Source organism: Parambassis ranga, chromosome 10, assembly GCF_900634625.1.
Source record: "Parambassis ranga chromosome 10, fParRan2.1, whole genome shotgun sequence".
In the NCBI taxonomy this organism is placed as follows: Eukaryota; Metazoa; Chordata; class Actinopteri; family Ambassidae; genus Parambassis; species Parambassis ranga.
Window position 1 is genome coordinate 10666108 of NC_041031.1, and position 25347 is coordinate 10691454.

A 25347-nucleotide genomic window follows, 5' to 3' on the forward strand; every position below is an offset into this window, starting at 1 on the left:
AGACTTCATTTAGAACGTTCTGTGAAACGGTCATGACAAACAGTTTATAAAGGGTTTCTGTTCAACTTGTATCAGCCTCCCACTCCTCTGTGGCACTGTTCAATCAGGTGTGCGCTGTATAAAGTGAGCCTAAACACACTTCCTTTATTAGTAGTTTATTTACCGATACACAACGGTGTTAGGTACCATTGTGCCAGCACACACACATATTTTCATATGGAGCTTTCAGAATTGGCACAAACAATAAATCCCTGTGTACAGTACTGATTTTAAACAAAAAATAATGAATAAACATCCAAAAACGATAAAAATGCAAAGCTGTATTTTGAGAGGACACAATGTTCAGTGCAAACATTAAATGAAGAGAATCAGCTTTTGGCCCTAAACACTTTAGTGTGGAAACATAGAAGGATGTGAATGTACACACATCACTTTAGGATAAGATCCTATCATTTGTGAATAAAATGTGAAGACGTTAAAAAACAAATTCTATTGCCTGAAGTCTATATGGAGTCAAAAGTTCCTCTCAGAATATCTTATCAAAACTAAAAGTCAAATAAAGCACAAATGATTACAAAATAAAACAGATTCAAGCCCAGAGAATGAATAAGGCAAAGCAAGCTCATCCAGTATATACAGATTACTATTTACACTGTTTACACTGCAACCTTGCCAGCTGTTCAGGCGGAGTTTGTCTCCCCCTACTGGTACACACTGGTGTCACACTGCGAGCAGCAGTAATGAGAGTCACAGCTGCATGCTTTTACATCTCTCCTATAGCGGAACACTCTGAAGAAACCAGGCCCAGTGCATTTAGAAACAACAGTCTGCACTGATTCTCCCTCCACATCTGAAAGTACAGCGGGGGGACGAGAAAAGAATTCAGCTCACAGCTTGATGACATTTTTTCACTTCGCTATGTTCAGGCTTCAAATAAATGTTCTAATGAGGCAGCGTCCCTGCACAGTAAAAAAATACAAGTGTGGCAGTTAGTGTAGAGCGACTCCATAACTGTGGAAAGCTGAACACAAACATAAACCAGCATCTCTACTACTGTGGGGAAATACACTTTTGCACAGCTGACTGCACAATACATAACTAAAAGAGCTGTAATATTATAATAAATTGATGATCATGGATGAATCCCATCTACGATTAGCGTCTGGGTGAAGGATAACAAAGCCAGCCCTAAGTAAACCAGTCTGTCAGCAGCACTGTACATGATGTAAATATGCCGTTAGTGAGACCTGAGCATAGCAGAGCCAGGCTCACTGAGAGGTAAACAGACTCACTGTGGGGGAAACTAAGTTTAAACACCTTTAAGACACGCTGCAAGGCATATTATCCAGTCCAAAGTCTTACACCAGAACCAAGCAGTCAAATTATGGAATTATGCAGTCGGCCATCATTAACTGTTCCTCCTCCTTGTTGACCTCGGGTACAGTATACTTACAACCAGCTGTTTGTGGTCATGTGTGGCTCAAGAGACAACTTTCTGACTCTAGATGAGGACAGCGAGCTTACGGCCTGCATGAGTTCTCATATTAGCTGAGGTTGTGTAGAAATGGACCCTGATCTGAATAATGATAAAGAGCCAACACAATGAAGGCAGCTTTAATCAGAAAATGTCACTGTAGCGACGCCTCTTCCAACTAAAACATGCCCCCAGCAGGTAAAAGAGTGATATTACAAATCCAAAAAGCCAGTAAAAGCTCCAGACACACTGCTAAAACCTACAGTAAATCTGCATTTGCTCTAAAAACCAGCATCAGTGACCGTTTTAATAAATATATAGTATATAGTGTGTATGTGTTTGTGTGGGGACTACAAGAGAAAAGGACTGCAGGCTGTGGGTGGAGCGAGTGTAGGCCAGTGGACGTCGTCAGGACGACTCAGGGTGTCTCAGGGCGTCTCTGCGTTACTGGTCGTGGTCTTTTTCTTTACCGGCTTCTTCACTGTCTTGGTTTGAGTCTAGAAGAGAGGAAAACAAAGAGCAATAAATACAGCTGCTTGATAAACAGAAGGAGACGTTAATCATTAAAATGGAGAAGAAGAGCAGCTGACGTATGGAGAGCTTTCTAACCTGGTGTGTTAACCAGGACCATCTGAGAAGTCATCTTTAGTTTGGAGGGCAGGTTATCACTAACTTCAGCTTTCACGTCCAAATTCATGCACGGCATCCATTAAAGGACGTAACTGTAGACCAGTTGTGTCACAGCAGGTGTCCAATTTCAAAAAACCTCCTTCAAATTCAGCCAACAATGAAATGTGTCCTTTTCCCTGGTTATGAAAGATGGAACCTTCACAACTCAACTTATCCCAGGATTCACAGTGTGCTGATGACGGTTAGAATTATTTTATTAGAGACTACAGTGGACTCCATGAACAAAACTAATGGCTGAAGACAGATTTGTTTTTAATGCACGATTAAACACGCACTCTCAGACAGAGACCATGTGAGAGAGACCGACCGTATTCTTAGTTAAAGAATTAACATGAATGGTAGATCAATAAGTAAATAAAATGCTAAGGGTCAAAAATAATACTTTTACAAGAAAGAGAAATAAACACAGTGGGTGCAAAAGTTATATGATCACATTAACAGCTGCAGCCTAGTTTACTAGGCAACGAACTGAAAAACGTCACCATTCAGCACTTAGCTGAGCATAAACAGTATCAATTGTATTGGTTTGAATTGCATAAAACAATGTATATGTGTGCACTTCTATGTTGTTAAAAACTTGAGTAAACAACCCTTTATGGTGCATTTAGAACATATAGTATAATATACAAGTAATAATGTGCAAATAAAGTCGGTTAACTATGAAAATCATGCAATTAACCACGAGTAGAAATTTTCATTGACCAACAGCACTAACAAATAATTCATTAGCCAGGCCTTCAAACTAGGACACACCTCCATAGAAAAGTCTTTTAGGTGCCTGATGGCCCGTACACCCTGACTATTGAGGCTCCATCACTGAAGTACAAACTGAGAAGATTCAGCTCAAGCTGACAACACTGAGAATGGAACCCTGAGAGCTGCAAGCCTGAACTGACCTCATTATTATAGCATCTGTTATTTTAATTACAGATACAATGCAGTTAGCGACACAGGTTATTCTGCAAGGTGATGTGAGAAAACATGCGCTTTTAAATTGATGTTGTTTTGTCTATATCATCAACTAGTGGTTAAAAGTTGGCAAGTTTGTCTGAGAGTCCACCAGTAGGAACTCTCAGAAAATCTTAAACAACAGTGGTACTTCAGAATAAATCCACTCTTCTACATATGTGAGAAGTGTGAGTACACCTTTGTTATCTTACCTCAGTTTTAGGAGCTGCAGGTTTCTTTGTCGTCTTGGCGGCGGTACTGCGCTTGGGGGCTCTGTCGGCCACATCTTCATCAGAGTGTTCAGTCCTTGTATCCGATTGGTCGGAGCTGTGTTGGGATGATGCATCATCAGCAAGAGATGTGGCTGCCAGAGAGCGGGCTGCAGGGTTGGACAAAGACTCGGTCAATAAAAGGACGTCAGGTTTCAAATTGAAAACAGCAGATGGTCTGAAAGACCACATGGGAGTCAGAGAGAAAAAAATACAGAAATCTGAGTTAACACGTTTATCAGAAAAAGAATATCACTGAAGAAACGCTTCACATTATTGCACTTGACCAGTGTGTGACTGCCTCCTCTGACGCCCCCTATTGGACAGATTTTAAAATGTAATCCTTGCAAATACAAAAGGGACTAAAACGTCTAGAGACAAAGTGAATAAAGCAACATGATAATCATCTAAAAGACACTTTAGTCACTACTTACTAAGTAATGTCGTCACAAAATTACCAAAACAATAGTTTAGCTTGGCATGTGCTTTGAAGCAGAATCTAATGACAAATGCATCCTGGGCTGTTTTTTTTTCTTATCTTGGTAGGGGTGCCCTCCACTGACAGGTTATTCACCAATGTTATTAGTGTTTTCTCTGTTCAGACTAAAGGATAGCACCAGGGTCAGTGATAGCAAATATAAATTGAGTGAAAAAAGTGTTGATCTTTCGTTTAACACAGAAAATATCCCAACTTGTTTTCTCTAACATGTACCACTCACCCTGAGGATATTACCTGAACCCCAACTGTAATTCTCTGTCTGCTTTTTAGAAACATTATAAAAAATAAACTGTGTCACATCACACAGTTCATTCACTGTTGAGTATCTCTGTATTCAGTTCACAGTTTGGAAGGCCCACATAGCCAGCCAGCCAGCCTGCAGTGTAATGAGACACAGCCTCTCCTCCCTCTGGTATCACATGTTTTCACCCCCTCCACTCGACCTTCGTTCCATCACATTCCTTGTCACCCTCCTGTTTCCTGCCATCCGGCAGCATTTTAAAATCACATGACTCTACTTGCCCAGGCCACCTCTTATTCCTGCTCAGATAAGCGTCGTCTTTATTTAACCATTAACCCAATCAGCAAGCCCCAGTGTGCACTGTACATATTTATATATTTGCATGTCTGTCCATGTGCGTCTGCTAATGAATCAGTGTACCGTGTGTGTGCTACATGGCCTTACTTTGCCGTGCAGCAGTGCTCTTGGCCCGGGGCAACGTGCTGGCCCCTGAGCTCATTTCGTCCATGGGATCCCGTCTCACGCGGGCATCTGTAGTGTGCAGAGCCAGCTCATCGTCAGCGTTGATGAGAGTCAGGTCCTGCATGCTGAAACTCCGCAGCTTGTCTGATAATACACCCTGCCCCTGGGAATTAAGGCAAACACATGACATAAACATGTGGCATAATGTGCTGGCATGATAATATCCATCCTCTTTTCTCAGATCTTAAAAGTAAAACTTAATAATAATCTGTAATGGTTATGGTATAACAGCATCCCTGAGCACTCGGCTCACCTTGGTGGCTGCAGTGACAGCAGCATTAGCAGCCAGGTTGAGACCCCGTTTTCCAAACCTCATCATGGTCTCATAGCTCCTGTCTTTGGCCTGTGCTATGTATTCATCTATCTCCTACAACATGCAAGGACAAGAAGAATAAGAAACTTTATTCATCCCAAGCTGGGAAATTTCACTGTTACAGCAGTAATATACAGGCACTCGGCATACTAAACATATCTCTACAGGTAAAGAAAACAGTATAAACACTATTTACAAGAAAATAGAGAAAATGTATGTACAAATACAACAGTGTGCAATTGCCGGTTACAACATTTGGTTACGAGAAGTGAAATATAGCAGAGGAAAACAATGGAATATTTCAATGTGGAAGTGCCTGTTAGGGATTAAAAACTGTGGCACTAACCTTCTCTTTGTTGGACAGGGTCGGGTGGACAAACTTGCGATAGAGGACACTGGAACCCTTGGTATATGGGGACAGGAGCCAGATCACAAAGGCAATCTTTAGCTCAAAGTAAAATGGAAACCTTCAGCAGAGAGAGGGAAAACAAAAGCATTAATGAAGGAGACTTAGATGAGGGAGTAATTGTGCAGGTTACATTTTATGATGCTGAAGTGAAAACAAGGTTAATGTGCTAAAAATATCAAGAGAACACACATGAATGAGTCTATTGATTTTATATAAGCTCCTTATTTATTACTGGCTAGTTTGGCATGACGGTCATGAGCAACTCCTGACTCACCATGACAGGAGCAGGTCTGTGACTGTCTCTGCTGTACTGAACAATGCAAATACTATCCAGTACATCATCCACTTCACCTGGACACACAGAGAAAGACACAGAGGTGAAGAGAGAGATCATCATAAAAATAGCACATGAAAACCCACGGTATCCACTGTGCACGTGTTGAGACACGTGGAGCTAAACAGAAGCTATACACAGTTATAGATTTTGCCAGTGCAAAAATGCAACATACGTTTCAGCCCCACAGTATCACCTCAGTATGCATGGCTGATCTCTAAGACAAAGGAAAAATATGGAGCATCTACATCTATGGATTATCAGCATATTCCACAAACTAGGCCAACAGGGGCAAATAATTAGCTTGAAGAGCACTGGTTAAGAGGAAAAATGCGTGTTTAAAGATATTAACAGGCCGCAGAAAACTGGATCACTTGACTCATTAGAAATGTGCCAAGAGGAATGGGGAATAAAAAAAAAACATCAGCTTTAAAAATGGCGTCCACCCCCCCAGCCTCTCTTTTCTCTTCTCGTTCTTCCCCCTCCCCTCAGCCATCTGCTTGAGCAGCGACTGAGAGGGTGGGTTGCCATAGTAACCTGCTAGGGGAAGACTGTTCTCCAGTGCAAATCTAGGCTGAGGGCCAGAGAGCCGCTATCTCTTCTTCCAGGACCACCCTCTCCTCCCCCGTATCCTATGCAGCGATGAGGTAAGCAGGAAGGACGATCCTATTTAGTTAACACACTCAGTTACAGAATCACAATCTGTCTGTAACTCATTCTGCTGCTCATAATCAGCCATAGCAGCTAGGTTCCATAAAAATATTTCTCGGCTATTGTTGGAATCAATGTACATAAGTTATCCTACTTTTACTTCATTATATGAGTTACATCTTACGTCATTATATGAGTTACATCTTACTCTTTATGTGTGCATAATGATTTAAGTATCTTACTGTGTGTAGTAGCATTTACCCTGTTGATTTATGCTTCTGTTTGAGTTAACCTAAATCACCTGAGTGTTTTTCTGCTTGAGTTAACTTAAACCACATGAGTGTTTATGTTTGAAGGTATGCTTACTTTAGTTGAACCCTGACCTTCACATAGAATGTCTAAGGTATAGAATGTTTAATGTTTTACCACTTTACTGGAAGAAAGAACAAAGGCCGAAGATGACACACACACACATTCACACAGAAGCTGTTACATCTAAAACGAAACTAAGATTTGTGATGCATGAACCCTTTGTCCCTTAGTAACTATGTATTAGGGCGTTCCCAACTAATAAAAGGCTTGGAGAACCCAGAGCTGCTTCAGAGTGGCGTGGGAGATTGTAACTGAGCAGTCTCTGGTCACTCTCCTTGCAAGTAAAAGATATCTAACTCTCTGTGTCTCTTTTGTACAGGTTGTGTAATACAAATGTTTGGGGTTTGAACCTAACAGCTATTTGCAGCAGTTTTCTGACGATGTTCATGTTGTGGTCGACTCCAGCGCTTAGAAAGTTTAAATCCCCTTTTTGTTGACAGATTACAAAGAATAAACACAAACAAATAAACGAGTTGATTTTTAAAATCACTCAAGCTAGACTTCAAATGATGAAATAAGACCTCTGACAAGGTCTAATAATAATATGGTGGGCTACCTCTTTTCAAAATTGTACAAGAAGTACAGACAACAGAAAAGCCTGATTCGTCATTGGGGCTCAAAAGTCTAGAGACACAATAATCAGCCATATTTCCATCCAAACATGAATCCATCCATTGAGCAGTGTTCAAGAGACACTTTGATGGATATGATCTATATTTCAGAGGTTTGCTCAAATTAATCAGGCTGTGCCTTAAATTCCCAGCAGAACACTGCTCAGTAATGAACGTGACAGCAGGAAACATGACATCAGAGCTAAGAGAAAGTGTCAAAAGACAAAGTGTTACCCTGCCTGAAGAGGGCCTTTCTCAGCCTCAGATCATGAATCAGGTTTCTCAGGCTGCAGTGCATGACATTATGAAACTATTTACAGAAACTGTCACTGTCAGATCTCAGTGTAATAACATACAACTTGTGCATTGCAGTCAACTCCCTTATGTCTATGTTGAATAATTAGAAAAACAATTATAAATGAGTGCAAGTGTGATTATTATGATGCTTTGGTGAGCCCACTTTAATGAAACGTCATGTGCCATGATTAAACGGCATCACCACACACTTTGTCTTGGAGAGTCTGTGTGTTATTTGACTACTGGTCTTTAGTGGTTGGAGACAGGAAGCATCCAGTGTGGCCAATACAAAAACATTACTTAATTACAAAGAGTAATTAATAATGTGCATCCCCTGATGAAACAATGTTAGGTGTTTCGGGCCTAAATTTGACCAGAGCTTGATATTACTCTCCTTCCCAACACTTATATAAAAATAGCAGACAGCAGCCCGGGGCAAAATATCCAAAGTCAAACGGATCAGACAGGGTCAGCTGAGATTTAGTAACCAGAGGTGATACTTACATATTCTTTCACATTCTTCGTTTTGACAGCCTTGTATGAAGAGTATGCTGGGTACAGTGTCCCAAAGGCAAGGCTGTAAAAAGCAGAGGAGGGTGGGTGAGAGGAAGGGGATTAGAGAGAGTGGCCTCTGGATGGTGACTAACACCTCCCACAGATTAGCCATGTTTTCTCGATGCTTATGTAAACACAAGACGCTAAAAAGTTCTCTGTTATCTACCGATATACTTGAACAGTCGGCCTGTACATGAGTTTGATCAAGTGGCGATGTCAGAGGAGAACTGATGGGCAGTGACTTGTCAAAACACAGCAGCCTGATAGTCAATGACAACAACAGAATGGAGATTGTGAAACCAGGAAGAGTGCTGTGAGATAAAATGGAAAAACACACACTGATATGCCAGGGGTGGGTCACCATGTGTCAGTCCACGTGCCAACTGGGACGCTAAGCACACAGAGCTGCGTTTGTGATGGTTTCATCCTCTACCACTGTGCTGATTTGTGCTGATCTGACAGGATACTGACTGCTGAGTGAAGGGAAAGCTGATGAAAGAGTTAGTCTTACAGTCTGCCTGTATGCTGCACACAGTAAAAACTAACTAACACATCTTTCTCTAAACAGATGCGAGGTTTCTGCTCCAGGCTGTTGACTTCTTGAGGATTTTTTTCCTCAACATTTAAGTAGGTCTCTTGTCCCAGTAAGTGTCTAAACTGCTCAGTCATGTGTGCAGCGCCTCTCAGCTGTGTACAGTAAGCTGAGACGACTCATAGCAGCCTCAAGGCCAACAGACTTCCTCGAGCAGACGCCATGTGCCTCCTCGTGCCCACATTTTAAATTCTGACGCCTTCAAGTCCTGCAGGTGATGACAACAATAACACCCCGTTTTCCAGGTTATTTTCTGTGACATAAAAGGACGGGTTTTCAAATATAAAGCATCTGCTGGTTAAAAGAACCGAGTAAAGACAAGAAACGATTGATCTTTCGTTAGATGTGCAGCAACCATTATGATGGATATCGAGTCACATTGTTCGGCTCCTGTCGTCCACCTGAGGTGCAGTGAGGTGGAAGAGCCAGCTGGAAGCCACTGAAGTAACAGTTTGCCAGTGTTATCCTCCGCTTATGTAATCCAGGCAAGCAGAGTATTTATTTATAGAGATGAAACAGCATTTCTACACCTGAGTCTTACAGACACCATGGCTGTTGTGTTTAAGGATAACACAGGAGAACTTTCTGCCCCCCAGAAATAGTCAGTGTCATTTATTTTACCATTTTGATTGTTGTTAGTAGTATTTATGTCATTTATGTTTGTTGTGAAATTGATGAAAATGTTTTTTCCTTGTAGGTTTTCTTGGGTTAAGCTCTCTCATCCACCACAGACACCTCTAATGCACCATTATGTGTCTGCTTGAAGAGGATGATGACAACTGTGAAGTCATCCAGACTGCAGGGAGGTGTTGTCTACAGGTTTAAACTGAGAAAGGAAATCAATTCCTCAGTCATCCTCCTTAATCTGTGCAGTGACTGAACACAGGCCTGGTACGTGATGGATGGACATACCTCTCTTCCCCTGGTAAATGTTACCCACTCATGTAACCATATGGTGCTGAAACACCGTCTACAACAGCAACATTCAGGCTACTTCTCTGCAGCTTCTCTGTTTGCCTGTCTGAGGCGAACCCTGCATATTAATCAGGTAACACTTGGATAATGTGGCCTGTTAACTAACAAACCATTTCCATGCCAACACATTCTCTGTCAGGTGGTTACAGTTACTAGCTAGCCAGCATACGTTAGCTATCAGCGGCTAACAAGCGGTGCAGGCAGAATGTGCTGCATCATTGTATTGATTAAAGGAAACACAAAGGTCAATAGTCACAGTTGTTACACTCAATGTCTAAATGTTACATTACCTGCATTATTTTTGACTACGTTCGAACAGAGGTGACATTTAGCACACAGCCTAGCTAGTTGGTGCGGCTCAGCATCAGACAGCTGATGAATGGAGGCGCCGCTGGTGTAGCTAACGTTTCAGCAGCAGATGCAGCCCAGCCCATACTCACACAACTATCCTCGAAATAATCCAGGATACCATCTTTGCTGGAATACCGAAGCCTGCCGCTTCTCCGCTTCTAAAATATTTGCTTGGCTAGCAGGCGGGCTAAGTGCCCCCCATTCCCCGCCAGGACGCGGCGTCTGATGATTGGAGCCAGGAGGCTGCTGCTGCCTGTCCGCCGCGCTGCTCTCCTCTGTCAGGTGCGCTGACGGCAGCTGGGGATGTGCTGCAGTCTCTGGATCCGAGCTGCTCCAGCACGGACTCTTAAAGGGCCAGGGCCGCGCTGCTAAATGTGTCACTTTAGCTTAAAAAAGCACAACGCTGCAGTGTCAGTGACTCACATGGGCCAATGAGCTCAATTTACCAGGGCAACAGTGAAAGCAGCCAGAGACTGAGATTCTACACTTTATTTCTCTGAGCCTGATGTAAAATGCACTGAACTCATGCACCCATCCTCCTATGCTGGGTTATGTTATATTGTACTAAAGTCCATAACTGCATGTATTAATAGTCAAGATTAAGATGTACCTCATAAATCCAATTAGGGAATAATAAAACCAGCTCTGTGTGATTTAATTTCTTTGAAGGCATTTGTTTATTGGGAATTAAGAACCACAGAAATCTTTCCATAAACTTTACATATTCAGATAGCTGAAACAATTATCCAGCCAATGAAAAACTGGATAACCGAGAAAGAAATAATTTATCAACATTTATTAAGAAAAAAAAAATACAAAACCGTTGCTTGTCAAGACTTCTTAAATTGTTATTTGCTGTTTTACTGTTACTTTTAGTCCAATAAAACAAGCAATCAGCCTTTAAGGCTTTATAATAAAACAAATCAAAACAGACACCTTGCCCTGCATGCATTCTGTAGGTGAAATAAGTGTTCAACAAAGTAGTTTTTGTAAACTTTATTGTGAAAAATCAAACAGACCGCTAAGATCAATATATATATTGATACAATGTTAATGGCCAGTAGTTCTGTTCAGCTGCAATCATTTTTGAACAATATTGTTGGAAATCTGCAGTCCATTCAGCCAGGGGAGAAAGACAAGTGGGAAAAAAAACTGCCCTCTTCAAGGCCGTCCTGTTCGTTTAACTTGTGGCGTACAAAAAGAAAAGATTTCTTACTCTAAAAGTGAAATAAGACAACTAAAAATACAAAACTTTGGTCTGCTTCCCTTGACTGGCTGTGTCACAAAATCATTTCAGCCACAGAGGGCAGAAACAATCAGCTGTTTAAAAATGTCAACAAAAAAAATCTACAAAACAGGTTAACTTTGATCCTATTGAAAAAAATAATATTGATGTCATCATAACAGGTAAGTTAGCCCAGTACTCACATTTTGTCAGTTGCTAATATTTTAGCTGAACCTCTGCTCCAAAGGCACGTCAGCTTTTTCCCTCCCTTACTCTCACATCTTACAGATACAATGAAAACAACGGAACAAACACACTGACCTTAAATACAGAGTTAATAAAAAAAAATTGAAAAACTAGACAAGTTTGAGTGTACTGTGTAACAACAATAAAGGACTTTCTTCATCGAAGCACTGTTTAGACCCTCCCTGTCAAATCAAATGTTCTCTTCTCCCCAAATCCAAACCTTCAAAAAAAACTACACAATCTTTGTACTCTGCACTCTGCAGCTTGTACGCGTGTATGTGCTGAGGGTGTGTTATGTATGCAGTGGCTGTGTGTGTGTTAGAGGTCTGCTTTTCAGAGGCTGGTAGTTAGGGGGCGTGATAGTTTAGGTTCATGGGCTTTCAGTGTCCCAACAGCATCCTTCACTGCGTGGTAGATGATGTTCTTCACCTGAAGTTTAAAAAAAAAAAAAAAATCAATCGGTCAGAGGTGACCACAACATACTTATCAGAAAACAACACCAAACAATTGAATTTATTGCTGAGAAAAATCCAGCCAACCTGTAGCTTGTCCTCGTGGTTTGTATGAGTAGTGGAGAGGTGTCTGAACTCCTGGGTCAGTCTGAAACAGTGCCTCACATGCTCGGGAGACACAAAGTCTTCTGCCACCTTGATGCAGCTGTACAGGTTGTGCACCTGAAAGGGGTGGAACAAAGGATGAACAAATGCATCCGTGGAGGAAAAAGCCTACAGAAATGTGTGAAATGTGTTATCATGAAATTCTCTTCTGATATAACATATGTGACCTGGTGCGGAGCTCCAGCAGGAATAAATACAGCATCTCCCAAGAACTGTACAATGGACCAGCCCTGGACACCATATTCTTCATAGAGCCTACGGCGAAGCCCTTGGTCCAGGTACCAGCTCTGGTCATGAATGGGGTCATGGTCTGGAGGGTTCTCTTGACCTTGCTCCTCTCCAACCTGGCAAAGGTAAGGACATTACTATAACTTAGAAAAGATGGCGTGCAACTAATTTTCCCAGTTGATGATGATGCAGGTGTGGACTCTGATGCTTTCACAGATTGCTGACCTTGCGGAGCAGTTCCCTGATCTTCTCAGCGTCCTTGGCAGCGTAGATGTGCCAGAGAGCTCCAGGTTTCTCGTGTCCCTCGTATATCCTCCTCTTCGTCATTTCATCCACATCACCTTCCTCAATGGTGGTCATGACCTCTGGAGAGCAAACACAAACAACAAAACACACATAGGGGACCAAACAGTCATGATCAGTGTCTCTATGACAACAGTCAAGTTACTTCTTTGAGTGGTTATTTGCATCATGTGTTGAGCTATAATTCCTCAGGTTTCAACATCACTCAAACACTATTTTTTTTCCTTTTTTTCCACTCACATGTCATGGCTTCATCCTTTGACTCACTCAATTTCCTACCTTCCATAGAATAATACTACAAGTATGTCCATTATAAAGCTGATAGGAATGGTGCAGAGCTGTAGTTCTCATCTGGTGGTTCATGCCCATTAGCTGCAAGTACATTGTAAGTGAACTGCAGTATTCTGTGATCTAACTATTTCTTTTAAATATATTTTTTTTAAATAATATTAGACACTGTGTAACATGGAAGTCATGCCATAAGCATCTCATGCAGTAGTCCAAGACGTAAATGCCATAGTAGGACTGCTGTTTTCAGTGACCAAAAACAGATTTAACAGTTATATCTGACAAATAAATGAGCATAAGAAATAGGGTTAGCCTTGTGGCAAAAAGAAATGTGGATCCAGCGGGCACACCAGTTGAGAACCCCAGGGGTAAAGGACAAGTTACAGACTACACGGTCACATTTACCGACACACACTCACATCCACAACATACTAGTAATCATTGTTGAAACTACTGCCTTAGAATATGCTAACTTATCAATTCAAAACAAACTGATCAACGACATTGATTGATTTGGTAAGTAAACATGTTCAAACTGTCTATGATTATGGTTTGGTCTTCAAGTAGTATGAGACTCAAACATGAGACCTGTGTGCATATGTGTGCATGTGTCTCTCTGTGTTTGTGTGTGTGTGTGTGTGTGTGTGTGTGTGTGTGTGTGTGTGTGTGTGTGTGTGTGTGTGTGTGTGTTAATTATGTCCCTGCAATGAGTAAAACGAAGCCTGTGAGGGAATAGGGATACGGGAATGCCAATTCTACATGCCCTTCACTCAAACTTCTCCCACAGTGTAAGGACCAGAGCACAGTTCACCCACATCTGAAAGGAAATGAAAATGCTCCACATGGAGTTACTGTATAATGAAATAATAAAGTTCAAATTGCTTTAAATATGATGCATTTTTAACCCAACCCTGAAATCTACATAAAAGAGGAAAAAGTGGATTTCCAGAGGGCAACATTGGAAATTTTCCATGCCATCTGCGCTTTGAGTTTAATAAAGGTTGCATTTACATAGATGCCTATGTAAAAGAATACATGCAACACAAGGAACAACACGATCCCAGTGCTCTGGCCCCTACTAGACAGATAATAACAGAAGGATGGAGTGGAACAGTAAAGAAGGGGAGTTAGTCAAGAAGAAGGGCATGCTACTCAGGTGATACAACTGAAAGTCTACAGACCTTTGCGTCCGGAGATATCTGCCTCTGTGAATGAGAAAGTTTTGCCACAATGTAAATGACAGAGACCCACTGAAGGGTTTTTTCAGGGTCCTACCCATGTCACGTAAGCCTGAATCAACTAAAACACTCTAGACACGATGTTCGAGACAAAGTTGTGAAATTACCGCCAAGACTGGTCAAGAGGAGTTAGATGGAAGAATGAGCGATACTGAGTATTTGAAATTAGTTCTTACATTAATATCCTACTTATGTTGTAAAAATATCTTGGCCTTCGTATGGGAACAAATTCACCCAACAACTGTATGATTAAGGGATTTTAATAACATTTATTGGCTAAATTAATTGTCAGATGTCTTGTAGTAAATGTGAGTTAAGTGTGTGTGACTGTGTGTGTAGTTGTGTGAAAGACAATGCAAAAAAAGTCATCTACTGACCACCCTCCTGGTTGTTCTCTCCAACAGGGATTCCAACATAGACCATGACGTTGACGGCATCGGACACATCAAGATGGAGGTTAGTGGTCCCCACCTTTCTGTCTTCCGTTGAGATTAGACCTGAGGACAAAAAGCCGGTAGGGAAGGAAGGGAAAGAGTGGGAGAGAAGATGTAGACAAATATATACTGGAAGGAGGAAAGAAAAGAAAAAGAATGACCCTGCTTACCATATGCATTGTACATCTTAGGTCCAAGATCTGGACGCACAAAAAAATTGGGCAGGCGGGCAGCAAGGTTTAAACGACCATCTCTTTTTGTGTACTCAGGTAAAGGAAGGTTATCCATTAAATCGTCAAACCTGGGAACCAGGATTGATGTATGTGAGAAAGGAAGTGATAAAAATAACTGAAAGTAGACATAAACAGCAAGAATTCTGAGGTCCTGACCGTGTAGGCATCATGTCCCTGAAATCTTCCCCTGGAGGCCAGTCCTTTAATTTTAAAACCATGGGCTGGCCATCACTATCTTGCAGTCGTTCTGTATTCAAAGAAAGCATGTTACAAAAATGTAATTCACCACTGGAGAGAAACATGAACTCACTAAAATCCATCACATGCATCATTCAAATAATACATAAACGTTAAGAAACATATTTGTCACTCACTTGAAATGACCTGAAAGCCGTCCCAAAAGTCTCGCACCTTTACGTCAGAAATAATAGCACAATTTCTACAATTGACCAGGTCTACATCCTGGTCTCCAAACTCCTCACTGAAGGCCTCAGGCCGCCACAACTCTGATTTCAGGCGTTTGTGTATTCCTGACACCAACACAGGCTAGGCACAAAAGGAGAAGAGATTAGACAGGTGACTTTCCTTCTGTAGTTCACAATGTATGTCAAGTTTTGCTAGTTGTGACTCGTACTTGTCCCTGTTTCCAGCACTCTCTAAAAATCTTCCAATTGTTGCTGTTGCTCGGATCCTGTAGGCAAAGGAGCCGCCCATCACAGAGCCAGGAGTGCGAGGTATGTGGTTCCAAAACACTAAGGCCCATTACTCCATCTTTCCGAGTTCCCAGCACACCAAGTTCGCCACCTTCAGAGGCCCCAGTACGTCGTCCCTCTGCCTTCTTAGTCTCCACAACCGAGGCGATGATGTGATCCAGGAAGTTTGGGAGGCTGCTCTTCAACTTATCGCTCTGACAGAGCAAAAAGAAATCATGAGTTACTTATGTATTTATACCTATGCTAAAAGCCTCATCTTGTTTTTTCAATTCATGACTTCACCAGTAGATGGCAGTAATGTAATTTGTAATTAAAACAGATTCTCCACATATTGTGTAGTTAAGACTATATAAAATGGAAAATAAAATCTTTATACATACTCCTGCTGAGGTAAAAACAGAGGGGAATGGTACCCCACTCTCCCCTGGGCCCTGTGGCAGTTTTCCTGGTCCTGAGTTGAGCAGGTCTCGAAGACTGGACCCCTCAGGTTTTGACTGTGACATGGTGGAGCCCAGTAACAGGCTGTTAAATAGCTTAGGGCTGGAAGCAGAAGGCTTTGACAGGGCACTAAGGGAGTCCAGGCCAAAAGGAGGCCGACTTTCTCGACTCATCATGGAGCGAAGAGAACCAGATTCTGGAAAATAAACGATGAACCATCTTTAAATCTGATATTGATTTAGACTTCGCACTGCTGGCTCAACATTTCCTTATTACCACATACCCTTTGTGTCATCCTTGGCCTTCTGTGTGGCCAAGTCTGCCAACCAGTGCAGGGCAGAGCTGTTGCCCTCTCCTGATGAGCGTGACTCCTTTGCAGTGGTCTGGGTGACGGTACAAGGAGAAGATGTACCACTGGTGGAGTTACTGGTACTACCTACACTTTCCCCACCCCCGCTGTCTGATGGTGCTGCTGTTTGTGCTGGTTCTGTTTTAATAGCTGATGTTTCTCCCTCTGACTTTGTAGTGGAGCCTGTACCAGATGCTGCAGCTGCAAGGCCACCAGCACTGCTTGCTGTAGACTGCAGAGACAAGTACATCCAGTTACCAGAGGCCTCCAAATGAATGCAGAAGTAAACAAAAACTGTGGCTCAACAGTACCTGCGATATTCCATTGGGGGCTAGTGAACGCACAAGAGGCTTAGCATGTCGATTGGCACAGGGACAATTGGCTTTTATACCCCATTTGCCTCTTGCAGAGTGCACCATGTCACCTATGTTGTAGAGAGCTAAAGAAGGAAGGCGATGAAAATCACACATCTCATTTAACCAACACAAGATTAATATTTTCATTATAATTTACCTGTTCCAGGTATAATTTGTGTGGGCATGAGGTTCTGTGGCTCATGAGGTTGGCCTTTGGCACACTTCAACCAAGAGAACACCTCATCTTCTGGTGATTCCTCTACATCTGAAAAGAAAGGGTACAGTGACTTGTTTATCCAATACAAGCAACCTCCTAGGAGAGTCTAAATAAAACTTGTCAGATCAATACATTTAACATTTTGAAGTTTTGGAAGTTTCACTAATAACTTACCCTCCCTTGGCCTGTTCCTGCGGAGGCGATAGCAATCCAGACACACTCCAAAGCCACACTTGCGACACACCCAGTGGATGTTGAACAGAGTGGTCTCACATACATCACACATTTCTCTGACTCCCCGCACAGCACGTTTCCATGCCACTTTCTCTGAAGGACGGACAAAAAACAACAGTATTACATGGATGGGAGACACCTTTGAATTGCTTGAGTTTCGAGTTGGACAAACAAGTAGAAACAAGTTCAGGAAAGATCGATACTCACGGTGAGGTTCCACCATCATCATGGCCTCCTTTTCAGACATGACCAACTGACAGAACTGGTCTCCCACATTGGCCAGGATGTACTTTGATGTATCAAGGTCGAGGCCCTCTTGGACAGCAGGTGCAGGTAGCCACAGACCCATAGCCATGGCATCACTTTGCTGAGGACTTAAGAAGCCCTCCACACGTAGTACACCTTTACGGGTGAAAGCCAACCTAATTGCAGGCAAATAAATGTTAATTTAATGACAATAACTTCAAGACCATTTGCCACAGACATTTTATGAGTACCTTCTAAAGTGGAAGAAACGACAGGCAACATTTGGATCATCGTCCTCATCACTGTCATCATCTGTGTTCCGACTTTTACGATAACGCTCCAGGCGGCACTCGCGGCACTTGTGCAGGTGAGGGGCCACATTGATGCAGGAGCCATCTTGGAGAAAGGACTCACCAGACTGCTTAAGACGGCGAACTTTGCTCTGGTCTTTTAGTACAGACTGGCCCACTGTAAGAGACAACAGTGTGGATTCTATTGCTAATCGAATTCAACTCTGAGAATCCTTAAAATAAAAGAACAACACTTACCTTTGAAAGGCTTGTTACGTGGACGGCTCTTAGCAGCCCCTTGGACTTTAGTTTTCTGCAGAATGGCCTCCTCCTTGGTAGAAAGAGGAAGTCCTCCTAAGACTTCACCTTTCTCCAGGGCCTCCTCATTATCACTCAGGTCTGACAGATCACTGTTGCTGCTGGAGTCAGAGTCCCGTTTAGATGACTGGCCTCTTTCTTCCAGGCTAAATTTCTGAGACTGGCTCTGGTCAAAAGACACAGGTACATCTTCCATTCCACTAGGGCCAGTGCTTCCAAACAACCCTGAGGTGGATGTAGGCATCTCCTTAACTACTTGCTCCTCCTCTGTCACAGTTCCTTCACTCTGTAACCTCTGAGATGAGGCTGGTGCCGAAGAGGTAGAGCTGGGTGAAGCAGCTGGTGGGTAAGGGGAAGACAGTATCCCCTTAGGTGGCTCTGCCATGGTGAATAGGTTTGGTTTACTGTCCAAGGCAGGGCCAAGGGTCTGTGGCTCAGTCCCAGTGAGGCCAGCAAAAGATGTGTGGGAGGTTTTATCCCCATATGCCAGAAATGGATTAGCAGGCTCTTTGGAGCCCTGGAGGAAAAGGTTCTGGTGGGTATCTGAAGAATTAAAACCGGACTGCAGGCCTAAGCCTCCCACAGAATTTCCATTATTCTTCTTAGAAGCACTTTGGGCTGCAGAGGCCACAGCAAGACCACCGACACTTAATCCAGAGCCTCGACCTGCTGCAGATGCATGGATGCCCTGGAAGGCTGGTGATGATTTGTTGAACACACCATTTCCTGTTGGATGGGCCTCAGGCACTTTAGGTTGTTCGGACTTTTTCAAACCTTCAGTGGAGGTTGCTGGCTTGAAAAGGCTTGGGGGCTCCTTACTCAGGCTCTCAGACACTGCAGAAAAGTAGTTGGTGTCCTTAGATTGGGTCGGACCAGCAGCTAGGCTTGGACTGGAGCCTGAATTCTGGGTCATGCACTGGAAAAACAGGTTCTGGTCCTGCTGAGATTGAGTCTCATTCTTTACTCCACCAAAGCTGAAGCCAAAAGGCCGGGGAGTGTCCTGGGAGGCTGTGGTAGTGGTCGGACTTCCATTTGTCTGAGAGGACACATCTCCAAATACAGGACCCGTGGACGCAGTCTGGGACAAACGAAGGCCTGATGCTGTTTTGGAGCCCTACAGAAAAACAACAATGTGGATATTAATAACTTAAACAAAAACATAAATGGTATTGATGGTACTGATCATATTGATTCTTTTACCTCAGTCTGGCTTCCCCAGGAGGGGGCTTTAGGACTAAAACCCACAGAAGCAGAAAGAGCCACACTGGGGCCACTATCTTGTGACCAAGAAATGGTGACGGGTCCCGGGGAAATGAGAGCGGCTGTTTTTGAATACGCTGACTGGCACGTCTCTTCTCGATCTGGCTGGGGGGATGGGGAGGTCTTGGGGGCTGGAGCTCCAGGAACCAGGACTGGCATTTGGCCTAGTGAGGGAAATGATGTGGTGGAGAAGGGCGAGGGGGCTGGTTTAAGGGGAGGAGGGGTGGGCGTGTGAGTAATGGTGGTTGTAGAGTCTGCTGCTCCTTGTGTGGACAGGACACGACCATTTTCTTTGACATGGGCAGAATACCGAGGAGGAGTAGGATTTGATTGGTCCATCTGGAGTGAGGAATTGATGTTGGGGGAAGACACTCTGCCCTGAGGAAAGGTTCCATCAGAAGAGCTTCCATTTTTGGTTGTGCTGCTGACTCTTTCACCAGAGTCTCCAGCCCAGATGCCCATCCCTTCCACTGGGGTTTTGTTGGAGTCACCACAGTTTTGTGCATCTGTTCCTGCATCGCCTGCTCCTTTAAACCGCTTCAAGTTTAAGTCTTCCTCACCTTCTGAGGCTGTCCTACGTCTGCGTCCACTATCTCCCTTCACTGTGTCACTGTCCTTTCTTCGTCGCCCATTCTTAAAGAGGTGAAAAATATTCTGTAAATGTATTTTATTTTAATTTGAGGAATGCTATTTGACTATGTGTACTCCACAACCAGTTTTAAAGTACATAGTAGTTACACTTCTGACATTCTTACCTCTTCCTCCGTTAGCATGACGTGTATCACACGAGGATCTACGATTTGATTTTCTTCTGCCTACAGTATAAAAGGTCTTTTAGTAGCATCCCGTAAAAACTCCAACAGAATATACGGTATTTAGGCAAAGCATAAACATTACCTTATCCAATGTAATTTCCATAATATGTGACACAGGGTCATGCTGTGAGACCAATCCTGAGGCCCAGCACTCTTCAAACTCTGGCTGGTACACACGAACCCTGCGTCCTTGAATAGTGTGCGAACCTGACAAGGGGAAAAAAAATGAGTAAGGTCTAATTAGATCCTGGGCGATTTAAAATGAGATGGCACACATACTTTTCGTAAGTTGTAGTGTAAAGTAGTAACTCATGGTTATTGATCTGAAAGGGTGCCTAAAATAAGAACTTATTTAACCATGGATATGTGGGAAAATTGTTATGACCAAAACACACCAGCTAACACACTGCATTAGTAGAGGTAAACCAACATGTACATTGGTAAAGCTGAATCTTACCCTTCCTGAAGATCTCCTGCAGTTCAAAGTCAGTACGCCAGCTTGAGATTGCACTGTGTAGAGACGGTTGCTCCAAAAGCAAAGGGTGTCTTATGTCTTTATCAACCTGAACAAGTACACAAACCACACTATCATCAAACAGTGCTAATGGTACAGAAAACTAAACATACAAACATCTTTAAATAAATACATACATTACGTTACACATGTGATCTAGGCATTGTTTACCTTCATTTTGTTACTCATTTAGCTTAAAAAAATAAATTAGAATATACTGTGTGAGATTAGACGTATTCCAGTAAAAGGATTAAACCATATCATTTTGTAAATTGCCTGGTTTTTAAACTATTTGCATACAGTGAAACAGGATTCGCAAAAGATTTATAAAAAAAAATACAAAAAATTACACACCTCAAACATCTGAACAGTTTTATTATCAGGCAGGAACTCAAACTTCTTGATTCCAAAGTATTCTACAGGAACCAGTGATCCTAATCCCACTCTGTCCACTATTGAGCGGAAAACCTGCAGAAAAAGACAAACTCATATAAATATTTGAAATTAGAAGAAGCCATAATACAAATTCAGCTCATCACCAAAGAACCAGGAGGTGTAGGTTCCCTGAATAAAGCATGTATAGACAGATAATGGGGCCTTGCGATAGCTAGTGCACCTATTACATACATGCAGTACTTGAAGTTCAGCAGCTCTTAGCAGATTGACAAATTACATCTACAAGATGTATTAATTCTGTTTTCGAGATCAGAAGCTGTGGAAGTTGAGCAAGCAGGGACTCTAGATACTTTATTTAGACAGTCCAGACTGCAGCTAATGCTAGCAGTTCGCCGACTGTTCGTTTTTATCGAACTTTACAGAGTAAGTGTCAGGTTTATACTTTACATAAGGGGCAACATATAAATTTATACTAACATTAGACAGAAGTGTAACTTACAAATAAAGCCACAATCACCAACACTTCAAAGTTCAGCTTGTAGGACTGAATCTCAATGAGCAATTAATACAATGTAAATTTAGATATCCAGTATATTCTCATGCTTACACACTGCAAAGCCAATTTTTTTTTTTGGTGCTGGCCCATATTTCCCATTTTCAGAAGGTGCCTTGTCTGTTTCAGCGGTCAACTTGCATTGCACATCTCCTAGAAGGTTGCCCAGTGTACTCACCAGAGCAGGCCAGACTGTGGTTGATGCTGGGGTTCCACTTGTGTCTGTGCCCTCAGTACGATGGGCCCAAACGATGGAGTCTTCTACCAGCACTGCTTTCACCCCCTCACCATATACCTGCACCCATGAACACCGCTGCGATGCATTCTCGAACTCCACAAATACCTAGAGTAATAGACCAGAGAGAACCATAACATGAGTTTCACAAAATTCAAGCATCTACTTTAACACAGAAATGCAAAAGACCACCTTAGAGCCAGCATTTGCTTTTTCACATTGTGTGGCAAATGTTGAAATATGTGCAACATGGCAGGCTGTATGGAAGAGGACCCATCCTAGATACTAATGAATGGTACAATAAAAGCAACAAAAATAGGTGAGTATACAACAAATTAAAAGCATAATTATGAAATAAGCGATGATGTGCATAAACCACTGCAAAGCTATTAACTGCAGCAGTCTAATTGTGTCCTTCCTTGGCTTCTTTCAGTTAAATCTGATCTGTTGAAATTCAGGGTGGGAATTTTTATGGCATGTTACTAATTAACGGCATCTATGCAACTGATCAACAAATGGCTCACGTGTTTGAACTAGACTAACACTACTTCATAACTACTTGTTTGAGCAAGAGACATGAAGCATCACTGCATTTTGATTCTCATATTCTTCATCAATACACAATAAATGATATCATATAATATACTGTAATATATTAATAACTCTATCCCAACTAAATCTTATCAGCTTACTCCTATTGCATACTGTGAAGATGGAGCAGAGCAGTGTTAATCTGCCTAAAGCATAAACTGATTTTTGGAAAGCCAGTGTGTCTGCGATGTCTCTGATCCACAGTGATACCTTAAATGTTCAAAATGTGCACACACACAGCCTGCAGTGAAATCTTTTTTTCTTGCACTTGTATTTATGCCTAACCAGGCAAGAGCCAGCTTTTGCTGTAACAGCAGACAGCATCTGTGTCTGACAGCTGAGACTGGTTTTAAAACTTGTGGGTTGATCAGTTTTTCCCCCTTTAAATTTCTGTTTTCTGGAATAACCCGTTCTCATCTATATTCTGAAGTGTCCTAAGAAAGAGGATAGACTTGACATTATTTGGCAGTATTTTGTTTTAGCATGCTGGTAATTTATTGTTTTTGTTTTGTGTTTTTACCATTCCTTATCAACAGATGCTTTAGAACAGAATAGCCTTTCCAAAATAGTAAAGTTGTGTTTGTGACCCTAAATACCATCATTACACCCACAACATTGAATAAATTACTTCACTTACGCATCTAATCCTGACACTGCAGTGACTATGTACTGAGAAGCTGTTGGGATTAAGTCTTTTTAAATGTCTGGTCCTCCTGATACAGATGTTTGGTTTTTACATTGAACATCCCCTGCTAATATGTGCATATGTTAAAGGTTTCAGTGCACCTGCGACAGCATCTTTGGATGTGGTCATCTGGCCCATGACCCAAAATAAGTACAGCGCACACCAATGCATCATTTTGTTGTTAATGTATCATTTGTAATTCTCTGTAGTTAAATGAATCACATTTGTATGAACTCTATATTCAGGCCCTACAGTTTCAAAGCGTTTGGTCTGAAACTTGAAACATGTCTACTATTCTACTGACCTGCAATTTACTAATGAGTTAAACTGTGATGTAGGTCAGCCAACACCGCCCATTTTTCTCATTCAGTTGTTTCTGCTTTACAGACACCTGCAGTGTTGATCCAATATCGCTTTGAAAAATTAGTATCAATCATTTCAATACTTCGCCCAGTATCCTGAACACTAAGCGATCTGATCCCAGCGTGAAGTCGAAGGTGTTCCTGGCTCGCCCACCTATGAACTTGTAAGGCCTTTAACTCGACTAACATTAGCTAACGATGGGAACGGATCTGCTATTTCTGTTACTGACAACACGGCGGCGATTTGTGACTATCACTGGCACATTTTGGCTATGTGGTTGTGGGCTGCACGTTTGAGATTAATTTTCCTGAACCTTAGTTGTTGGAAAGGTAAAAAGCGAACAAAGCAGAGGCCAGAAAATCCCCGGCCTCGATTTTAACTTCGCCTCACTGCCTGCGACTTGTAGTTAGCTGATATTTGCAGACGCTAACGTTAAGTACTAACAAATGTACAAACGGCTGCCGAAAACGAGTTAAATGTGGCAGAAACATACAGCAGCCAGCACATATTGCATTCATTTACACACACTGATGGGTGTTTCACTAAGCAATATGGCAGCTTTTGTATGTAAACACTGACCGTAAGCCCTGCAGCAGTGGTTGTTGTTGTCGCCTCCGTTCCGCTAACCTCCGGGGCTGCCAGGCCGATGACGCTCACAGCCCGCACCGTTCCACGAAGCCAGTCCCGGGCCCATGGAGCCGACTCCGGCTCAGAGCCATTCGCGGACCTGCCGTCATCGTGAAGCAAGATGAGACGCTTTCCTATCAATTCGAGAGAGTCCCCCATGGTTAGCTCACCAGTTAGCTGCCTCTAGTGAGCCACCATGAACAACGTTAACTTCTCCGTTTGGGATGGGGAACTCAAGAAAGCTAACGGCAGAAGAAAGCAGAAAAAACGGCTGCAGCTGCTTCTTATTTAGCGTCGGTGTACTAGAGAGCTCGCTTCAACCGCAGCACCGGGAGACACGCAGCGGCAGACCGAGTCACGGCAGGAATGAACTCAATCGAAATGTTATTGTCCTCGGCGTTAACGCGACTGTGCTGCTCTGTCCGCCATTGAGCCCTGCAACAATCAAACGCACTCCTCGTAGACAGGCAGCACTGCGGAGACAGAGGAAGAGTGCGGGAACAGCGACCCCTAGTGACGGAGCTGTGGAGCTTTTTTCCGCAGTGTCAACTCCAAACACCTACCCTTGAATGAAGAGCTGTCAGTACATCACTATAATAATTATACACGTTAATAAAAAAATATATAAAATACATAAATAAAAATGACAATACTTATTTTAACCCTTACTTACTGGGATTTTATGATGCTTCTGACATTATTATTAATAAACTTAGCTACAATAAATATTGTTAAATAAAACTGTCCAGTTCTAATCTTTATTAATTATGTTTCATCCTTCTTCGTGTCACTTCTATGTACCTACCATTACAGTTAATAGTTGTAGCCTACTTATGGACGCATAAGTAGGTGGAGGTTCATAGTAGTTGTAATGTTGTTGTTAATTGTGATCACTAGGGGGCGCTACATCGTCACAAACTATTCATTTTAGTACAGAGGACGTTCTACCAAAGAAAATACTACAAATTAAATAGCTTAGGGGCATAAAACTTAATATATTTATATTATATTATACTATATATTAATTTCAGTAATTTTTTTATCTATGAATGTGAAAATCTTTGACTTTTTCTGTTCCCAAAATATAAGGCATCATAGCCTTGTCACCCTGTGATATTTATGGCTGTGTATTTTTGCATTCAGGCTGTGAACTCTTTTAGATACAAATAAAGAAGTGTCAATACTGGTAAAAATGATGCACTGGTATACTTGACTTCATCATATATTTCTGG

At 42.2% G+C, this 25347-nt stretch overlaps 2 protein-coding genes across 3 annotated transcripts; both read right to left on the bottom strand.

Annotated features, from left to right (window-relative positions):
* Nucleotides 1–224: 224 nt before the first annotated feature.
* On the bottom strand, nucleotides 225–10403 carry reep2 (receptor accessory protein 2). Its single transcript, XM_028416423.1, has 8 exons — nucleotides 10193–10403; nucleotides 8135–8207; nucleotides 5640–5716; nucleotides 5303–5423; nucleotides 4897–5010; nucleotides 4566–4746; nucleotides 3325–3491; nucleotides 225–1971 (listed from the first exon to the last, which is right to left on the bottom strand). The coding sequence occupies exons 1-8, from the start codon at nucleotides 10222–10224 to the stop codon at nucleotides 1903–1905; spliced, it is 834 nt and encodes a 277-aa protein (XP_028272224.1). The 5' UTR covers nucleotides 10225–10403; the 3' UTR covers nucleotides 225–1902.
* Nucleotides 10404–11084: 681 nt separating this feature from the next.
* On the bottom strand, nucleotides 11085–24582 carry kdm3b (lysine (K)-specific demethylase 3B). Of its 2 annotated transcripts, XM_028415784.1 has the most exons (25): nucleotides 24068–24582; nucleotides 21793–21957; nucleotides 21020–21133; nucleotides 20609–20714; nucleotides 20234–20358; nucleotides 20092–20151; nucleotides 19277–19969; nucleotides 18017–19190; nucleotides 17720–17936; nucleotides 17430–17644; nucleotides 17163–17315; nucleotides 16929–17036; nucleotides 16727–16854; nucleotides 16350–16647; nucleotides 16009–16262; nucleotides 15550–15822; nucleotides 15290–15461; nucleotides 15072–15162; nucleotides 14853–14983; nucleotides 14626–14745; nucleotides 14192–14215; nucleotides 12645–12784; nucleotides 12359–12535; nucleotides 12114–12248; nucleotides 11085–12003 (listed from the first exon to the last, which is right to left on the bottom strand). In XM_028415784.1, the coding sequence occupies exons 1-25, from the start codon at nucleotides 24272–24274 to the stop codon at nucleotides 11908–11910; spliced, it is 5376 nt and encodes a 1791-aa protein (XP_028271585.1). In that variant the 5' UTR covers nucleotides 24275–24582; the 3' UTR covers nucleotides 11085–11907. The 2 variants fall into 2 exon arrangements, with proteins under 2 accessions (XP_028271585.1, XP_028271586.1); XM_028415785.1 differs by lacking the exon at nucleotides 14192–14215.
* Between the last annotated feature and the right edge of the window lie 765 nt (nucleotides 24583–25347).

Coding starts and splice junctions, on each gene's coding strand:
- reep2 (XM_028416423.1), bottom strand. CDS start 10,224: ATGGTATCCTGGATTATTTCGAGGATAGTTGT. Junction 5,717..8,134: donor CGAAGAATGTGAAAGAATAT/GTAAGTATCACC, acceptor CTGTGTGTCCAG/GTGAAGTGGATGATGTACTG. Junction 1,972..3,324: donor CTGCAGCTCCTAAAACTGAG/GTAAGATAACAA, acceptor CCTCTCTTCTAG/ACTCAAACCAAGACAGTGAA.
- kdm3b (XM_028415784.1), bottom strand. CDS start 24,274: ATGGGGGACTCTCTCGAATTGATAGGAAAGCGTCTCATCTTGCTTCAC. Junction 19,970..20,091: donor TCATGCTAACGGAGGAAGAG/GTAAGAATGTCA, acceptor CACCTCTTTAAG/AATGGGCGACGAAGAAAGGA. Junction 14,216..14,625: donor AGAGAACAACCAGGAGGGTG/GTCAGTAGATGA, acceptor TCTCATTCACAG/AGGCAGATATCTCCGGACGC.